Raw genomic sequence first — 8490 nt, 5'->3', positions numbered from 1 at the left:
CAAAGTAATAATAATAAAGTTAAAGCCCCCCTCCACTCAAAAATGTGTTTTTCTCGTTCCTACAGTCTGATGTTTGAGATTCACTGTGCAGAATGATGTATGTGCAGAGTTTGACACTAGCAGGCTGTTTTCACATTTATCTTCTGAGGACAGAAAGTTGCTTTGTGCTAATTGAAAATCCAATTTTAAGGGTTGGGCCTATGAGCATGATTTGTGACATCACAAATAGTTTGGAGCCTATCTTAGTCCAGTTATTCAACTTACACAAGTGTGATGTGGAAATGTGAAGCCTTCGTTGCACAAACACTGAGAATGGACTTTACAGTGAAGTAAGAGACATCTTGTGTCCAACAGTTAAACTTCTGAGATTAAACATATTTACATATTTATAGAGTTTGGAATTTTTAATGAGGGAGAGGGAGTAGATGCCATTTTAAGGAATTTAACAAGATAATTGTAATTTCTGAAAAAAAAAAAAAAACATCAGACATACATCACTGTTCCAAGCAGAGTAGTTTTGTGTCTTACTACATGTGTGGAGGGGATCTAAATAATCCTATAAAGGAAGTGCTTGATAGATTTAGCTTAAATATAATTTTCACTGTGCTCACATTTGTTCTCTTAGTGTACATGTGCAGTTTTATGAAAGAAAATTGGGCACTGTGTCGATTGTGTATTTGATGTTGTGAGGTGGCTATTTCTAATACAATTCAGTTTTTGATCTATGAATTTTAAATCCACAAATATAAATAAACAAGTTCCAAACCCTGCTTTCATCATTTGATATTCAGTCTTTTACATCCATTTAATTAACTTTAATCTTAACATCTATAAAAGGACTTTGATTCATTTAATACATTTTAAATACCCTGGTTTGTATGTTTCCTGTGTTTTCGTATACCTGTTAGATTATCCTCTGTTCTAGTTGCGTCCTTACCTAGTCTGAGCCTTATTCACTCAAAATAGCTCTGCCTGAAAATATGAGAAAATCTAACTAAATAAACCAGCCATCATCAAATCAAGGCCACTACTGATGAGTAATCATATTCCAAAATGTTTGATTGTTTTGGAACATACAGATGAACACATGTTCCATTTGTGTCACCAGAGGAAGTAGTAGTAGTATCTTTGTTATTTTTGTGTGCATGTATGCATGTGAATATTCACAGGATGTCCTCCACAAACAAACGACCACAGCACTGAGAGATCTGCTCATACAGGAAGGAGGATGAAAAGGATATCCTCATAACATTTTATTTGCAGATAAAAATGGCATCCGATTCACCGTTCTATCAATATTTTATCAGGTTAGTAAATCATACACAATATGTTCATCTAAACAAGACGGTGTATTAAAATATGTGTGTGCACGGTTTAGAATGCTGAAAAGAGAAGCACAGACACGTGTGAGAACACATGTGCCCTCCTTTTCCTCAAATTGGTCGTGTGTTCCAGGATATGAAAAAAAAAAATCTGCAGCACCTGCGGCAAACAGCTAAAAAGGACATTCGTCAGTATCCGGGATCATCCGTTTCCGCCTGGCCGGCCCCTCTGCAAATATACGGTGCATCATTTCCATCGGCCTCAATACTCAAGTCTCCAAACTCTGTGAGGACCAGGCGGTGGTACAGTAAAGTCCACCCTGCATCAGAGACACACACAGTATATCAGTGTTTATAGTTGATGCTGTGATCAAGACTCCAGGCTCAGTGCTTGTGGATCTTGTAGCTGTTTCTTTAGGCTCTTATCCAGCAGCACCAGACTCTGCACAGCCAGATTCCGGCAATCAGCATCAGGGTCTCCTTCAGCCACATCTGTGGACAGTAAACAACACAAAAAGGATTGTTAGTCTAAATATAATTATAAAAGCAAAACATTTTCTTTGCACACTTTGCACATCTTAGAGGACAAATGTGTCCTTTGCACTCTCAAAGTCATTCAGTGTCACGTTTCTGCAATTTGAAACTACTTTTGTCCTCTGAGGGATAAAAAAATTCCAACTGTTGATGAGCCAGTCACGTCGTAGACAGTCTGTGTTGTACAGGACATCCTGGTTCCTCAGCCCCTTCCCAGAAATGTTCAGTCCAGCTGTGCATGTGTGTACTGAACGCGTTTGTGTGTCCATGGATATGTTGCACTGAGGGGACATCCCTGACAGAATTACATTATGCAGGTGCAGCCTCAGACTTAAGTGCTCTTATATGAATCATGTGTTTTCTGGTAAATCTTTTATTAGTAATGTTTACACTATATATCACTTCACTCTTGTGTTAGCTCTAAATTAAATATGTATGTATAAAGATGGTCCTGTAAAAAAAAACAACTCATAACATAAGAAAGGACTTTAATAAAATGTATGTATGGCCCTTAAAATTTTAATATTTCTATCCGGTTTCTACGATGAGGAGGACTGATTTCTCATTTCAATTTTATCACCAGCAATTTTTTTACCTGCCAGCCAAGTTCTGGTCTCAAACAGCTGATCACTGAGGTCCACCAGCAGGTTTTGACTGGGCATGCTCAGAAACACAGAGCAGACAGCGAAGAGGACGCCTCGTCTCACCATCCTTCAACAAACATATTTCAGGTTACAGCACAGACCAAGACAAGATGATTAAAACATCCTGTCCAGACCTTAGATCATGTCCACTGTTATTTTTGTTAGACTGTTAATTCTGGAGTAGCCGAGTAAAAAAAGAATATGTTGCAGAGAACAGGCTGCATGTTGATTATAAAACAGCTGGTTAGTAGAGAGAATATTACACTACAACATTGTTAACAATCACAAATATTTCCACTGACATTTCATTTATTTACAGCTTAAAACACTAATTATAGAGTACATCATGCTTACTGGTCAACGTGGTAGCGCACTGCCCACACAAAGTCCAGCAGAGCACGACCCATCTGTGCTGCTATCTGCATGAAGAAAAAAAAACATCATGAGCGCCCCATAGGGGTAGAGTTGGAAAATATTGCTATAATATTGTTATTGTGATATAAGGGTTTATCTTATTGTAATATTGTGATATACTGTAATGTCACTGTTATCTTTTCCTGGCCTTAAGGGCAACATTTTCAGAGCTAGATCTGTTCTAGCTGAGTAAAATGAACAGTAGATGCCTCTAAATTCTTGCTATTAATTATACTGTATATCTTGTATGACTGCATGGAGATCATTTTATTAGGTTGCACTGGCACGAACAGATGGATGAAACTACCGGTGCATTGACTGCCAGATGCATGAAGAGTCCAAGGGTATGGATCAACCTGCCAAGTACCAGGTGGTCGCTGCCCAGAAGGTCAAAGGTCACCTGAGGCCTGGCAGACAAGTGTTGCATTTAATTTTGGAAACATGCTGTTGTAAACTGGAACATAGAAAAGTGTTGCGCCTATAATTTTGCATAACAGAGACATACTAACTTGTCATAATTCCTGAGCAGAGGAAAAAAGAAGTGTCCGGCAACAGGTGCGTAACGGTTAGGAGTGGCCTTAGCTGGAGGTTGCATGGCTCCCTGTAGCAACAAGAGAAATCTCCTTAGATCTTAGAGGTAGGCTAATCCTTCATTTACAGACGTGTTCATTTACAGACATGTATGTTGACTTTGAGTACCTTACTGAGACGCTTGGTCTTGCTTTGAATCCGCTTCTCAACGACTTGTCGCCAGTGGACAGGGTTGTCACCGGGGTATGGAGACACATCAGAGGTGGCAGCTATACCCAGAGATGAATCTCTATTGTCAGTGATTGGCTTAGAGAGTTCCTGAGCCGCCAGAGCAAGGATCTAATACATCAAAACAAGCACATCCTCATAACTTCACCACCTGTGGCAATCGTCAAATCAATAAACTGTTGTTATTAGAAAAGCTGTTGTTTTCACCTCCAAGATATCTAGCCGCTGGCGAAGACTGTAGTTCAGGGAGTAAAACTCTGTGGTCAAATACTGAGTCACCTAATAAAAAACACATTAGGAGACAGTTTGATTGTAAAAAGACAGGCAGTGTGTGATAAAGCTAGGTGGTAATTAACTCAAACTAAGTTGAAAACTGAAAGTGAGGTGTAAAATCATACAGGGATACAGTCGGTGACAGTGAGCGCCACCATGGTCGCCTGTCTCAGAGTCAGGAAGCCATTTATGCTGTATTTATCCTCCATGTGAAGAAGCACTTTGGTTAGCTGGACACTGATCTGTAAAAGGGCATTTCAAACAAGCATAAAGTGGAATGTTAACAGTAGTCTGTAAGTATTCATTTGAAAAAACAATCATGTACTGGCAGTGATGTGCAACACCACTTAATAGCACTAGAATCAGTTATAAGAGGCAATATCTTCTGGCCCTGTATCAGTTTTGTTGCTGTGATATTGGCTGTTTCTGTACAGGAAACCAAACCAGTATTGTCTGATTGTATTTTTTTTAAAAGCATAAGAATAAATGCTACTGGTATCTTATCTTATTTTACTTGTTTTAAAAGAAGTGAAGCATAGGAAGAATACTTGTGGAGCAATCCCCTTCCGTGTAATACTTATTAAATTACACTGTACAGTTCTGCTGTGTGTCGCTGTCGTACCTCTCTGGTTGCAAAGATGTTCTTTCTCACCAAACCCGCAGCGACTCGCAAACTGAGCTCCACACGCACTGCATCCTCAGAGGAAATTAAAGCTGGATGGTTTGACAGATAAACATAAAACAGAAAACATCAGAGCAGGAACAAATATCGACATAGAAATGCATCAGGTGATCAATGAAGTCAAAGAGATTAGATCTGTGGAGACATACTTTCCAGACAGTCTCGTAGGTAGAGAGGAGGAGACGCTTCGTTTATTTTCTGATCTCCAGACATATCGTACGGAGTGAGCTCATCATCGCTGCATCAAAAGATTTTTAGTTAGCAAAACACCTCTATAATCTCTTTTAATACATACAAAACCCCCTAAAATACATTTAAAAGATATTAGCATTGTTACATTACATACATGACAGAGTGAATACTTACCTGTCCAGGTCAGAGTCTGGCTCAGTTTTTGATGGTGGGGTTTCTGACTTATTTTGGGATGATGGATTCTGAGTAGATGGAGTCACTTTATTGATCTCTTGAGGAGAGCTGACTCTGCAGATGATAGATTTTGTATTAAATAAAATTGATGCCCACAGATATTCTGTATATTGACCAAGTTTTATGGGAATTTTGACCCATTGTTCAACATAGTCATAAAAGAAATGATTAATAGTTGCTATAGAATTTTTAAAAAATGTAGCAGATGGGACAAAATTTCTTTTTGGGACAATTTTAAATAACTAAACAGTTGCAACACAGTTATTTTTAGCTGTTCTCATCTCCCACCACCTTTACAGACTAGCATTGCATTACATTGTTATTTTGTGTAAATCCTGCACAAAGTCATACTTTGTTGCATATCATTTAAGATCCCTGAGAATTTAGAGATGCTATAATTACACATTTTCCAAATTTAAAGACAATACTTCAACATTTTACAAATAAATTGACCAATAGGTGAACCTTTCAAATCTTGAAGAGTTACAGAGATATTTAACACTTACCCATTTACAGACTCAGGCTCTGACTCATCACCAGTGATAGGAGTCATCAGAGAAAGCAGCTCTTGAGTTTCCTCATCCTGCTCATACTACAACACACAATACAGAACGATACAAACTCAGACACAAGTACCAAAAAGGCATTTTCAAATATTCTGAAGCCAATTATGCTGTCATGGGCAAAAACTTGTCACTGTATCTTTCAAATTACACACTGACTCTACCTCAAACTTGAGCTTGGTTCCATTGATATCCATGCGGGAGCTAAGGCACTCTCCTACCACCATCCCCATATGCCTGATACGCACCACACTGCTGTCCAGGTGGCTCTGCATGCCTCCCAGCATACACTGAAGCAGCTCTGAGGAAAGAGGCACCCAACATGTCTACTGAGTGAAAAAGTGAAAACCTGTTAAGTCGTGTTTGGGGGGGGGGGGGGGGTTATCAGAATTGTACCTGAACGTAGCTCCTGCAGCTCAGAGTCTTTCAGCAGGCTCACACACAGCAATAAAGCCTTGCTGACATATAGTTGCTGCTCTAGAGGTGTGTGTTTCACTGCGCTGGGATTAGCCCAGGCCTGGGACACAGACCGTAACACCTGAGAACACAAACAAATACAGCACATGTCAAAATCACATAACATGATATCATTAGACTGCGAAACATCTCATGCACTCACCTGGAGGAGCAGTGGCCTTCGATCCCTGTCTGATGCGAGGTAACCAAGGACGATTCTCAATACCTGAGTCTAGGGGGAAAAAAATATATGATTCATGTGGTATTTATAAGATATTTGATTTAGTCAGGCTGAAAGCTACCATCTTACCTCATACTTGTACTGTAGTAAAAGCAGTTTATGAGTGATGACAAACTGGGCCTTTTTATTCGTTAACACTAGATTCCCTATGATCCTGCCCAAAGCATCAGGCCTGAAAAAGAGCAAATAGACTGGTGTCATTATAGACAGACAGCTGGATGCCAGATAAACTGCAAGCTGTTTAAACGCATGTGACTGAAGCTGTAACTATCCTTACCCGCTGACAGCCTGCACCAGCCCAGTGAGCACGCTCTCCATCCATCGCTGTGGAACGTTTTCCAGCAGCTTCCTACAAACCCTCTGCCACACCATGTCTGAGCGCGTGCAGACAGACAGCCGAGGAGCCATCACTGCCAGCACCAAACCTGAAGAGAGGAGAAAAAGGAGGGTATAAGGGACTCAATAAGTAAACAGTCCGGTCATTTCCTATGAAGTTTAGTAAACAGAAAAAAACGTCCCAGCGTTAAAAGAAAGTCAGCAGGCTGCAGGGTCTTCTCCTATCATGTCCCCTTTCTCTGGAATAATTTCTTTTTGCATTAACTTTTGTGCCTATCTCCCTCTCTCTCCTATGGGAGGAGAAACAATTTAGAAAATATACATAAAATGTAAATAAACTCACCACTATGCCCTTGGATACACAGTTTTCCAAGTGTCTGAGCCACAAAAGTTAAGGAGCAGTCTGTGCCATCTGTTAAAAAATAGAATACAGAGTAAGAGACGTCATGAGGAATTGAGCACAAAAAAGAATCTATGAAATGAGCAACATGCTGTGTAAAAGACTGACATTATTGCTAAAAGTTTTGTTGATGATCTCTCACCTTTAAGTGCCTGGCAGGTCCTCTCTAGGGCAGCGAGCATCTCTGTGGCCAGCAGAGGATAGTACTGCTGAGGAAGAAAGAGAGGCCTGTTGTTGGGATGTAACCTGTTGGCAGTGAGGTCCGGCAGCGCCACTATCCGTCCCAGCAGAGTCTCTCGGAGCTGGGGGGAGTCAGAGGCACCTGCCTCCAGACAGTAGGACCACAGCAGGTCAGCGAGTCGACCACTCTGAAGGAACCTCTCAGTGATGCTGACCAAGTGGTTCAGATTTGTGCCAGGTCTGCAGAGGACAGAGCAATCAGTGAACAGACAAAATGATGAACATGCTTCACATCCTTCTTCTGGCATCACCCACCTCAGCTCTCCTATTCCCTCCATCAGCACCAGCAGAGCCTGCTCTGGAGGGCCTCGGAGGAACAGTCCATCCCATAATTCTGTGCGCTGTGCTGCGGTGAGGCTGTGCAGCCAGTCAGCCTGGATGTTGCTTACAAGAAACTGGAGGGTATGAGTGAAGTGAGCTCTCCTGAATTCTGCCCGCTGAACTGAAGTGGTTTTACTCTCTGGTCCTTCATCCAAGTGAGAGCTGAGAGTTTGAAGAGCAGCGATAACATCTTTGTTATCCGTAGACGTAGATAGGGTCCGGAAACATTGAGCCACTGCTAGACGAACCTCAGTATTTGGGGCGAGGGACTTCATCTTTGAAATGGTGACTAAAAGCTAGTCATATATCCTGCACAAAAACATTAAAGGTACATTTCACTCAAAAAGAGTCTACCATCTATCTATACAGAACAAACCACCTGTTCACAACAAACAGTGAGCACAATTTCAAGTCTTGAGCTTTATTGTATTGGATTTAGCTGCAACTGATATCACAACAAAGCTATCTAATGCATTCATGGTAGGAGGTAAAGCGATAGATAAACTCTCCTGAAGCTAACAGTCATTAAGCAAAGTAGCGTTAACGTTAGCTATTTTTAATATCAAACTATTGATTACAATATATATATATTCTTTTCTAAGAACAAGTAAACACACACTTCTGTGAATTAGCTGTGATGCTAACAGTTAGCCTGTTAACTTCATACGCACCTCCGCATTTTTTGGAAAAGAAATTAATAGAAATGTTCGAGGCGGCTGTGAAATCTTCAAAGCCTTCTTTTAAAGGTGAAATCTACTGTTTCCACTGTCACTTCACGTTTTGACAGAAGGAAACGTCCCGCCGTGTCGCCATGGTGTCGCTTGGTGCTTTCTGTGCTCCATCAAAACACGTCCGTGGGAAGGCAAGGGGTACGAGAAA

General features: G+C 40.7%; 1 protein-coding gene across 2 annotated transcripts; it reads right to left on the bottom strand.

Moving 5' to 3' along the window:
- Positions 1–1207: 1207 nt before the first annotated feature.
- Positions 1208–8468, bottom strand: telo2 (TEL2, telomere maintenance 2, homolog (S. cerevisiae)). Of its 2 annotated transcripts, none has more exons than XM_044338437.1 (21): positions 8231–8468; positions 7546–7920; positions 7193–7470; positions 6994–7062; positions 6592–6739; positions 6384–6486; positions 6237–6305; positions 6014–6155; positions 5782–5918; positions 5561–5646; positions 4995–5108; positions 4778–4866; positions 4569–4660; positions 4072–4188; positions 3881–3952; positions 3614–3784; positions 3424–3515; positions 3222–3321; positions 2855–2919; positions 2452–2567; positions 1208–1814 (listed from the first exon to the last, which is right to left on the bottom strand). In XM_044338437.1, the coding sequence occupies exons 2-21, from the start codon at positions 7884–7886 to the stop codon at positions 1693–1695; spliced, it is 2523 nt and encodes an 840-aa protein (XP_044194372.1). In that variant the 5' UTR covers positions 7887–7920; positions 8231–8468; the 3' UTR covers positions 1208–1692. The 2 variants fall into 2 exon arrangements, with proteins under 2 accessions (XP_044194372.1, XP_044194371.1); XM_044338436.1 differs by having other exon boundaries at positions 8283–8468.
- Between the last annotated feature and the right edge of the window lie 22 nt (positions 8469–8490).

The sequence above is a fragment of the Thunnus albacares genome, chromosome 20 (assembly GCF_914725855.1).
Source record: "Thunnus albacares chromosome 20, fThuAlb1.1, whole genome shotgun sequence".
NCBI lineage: Eukaryota > Metazoa > Chordata > Actinopteri > Scombriformes > Scombridae > Thunnus > Thunnus albacares.
Note: the sequence above shows the minus strand (reverse complement) of the source record. Positions and strands in the feature narration are given on the sequence as shown.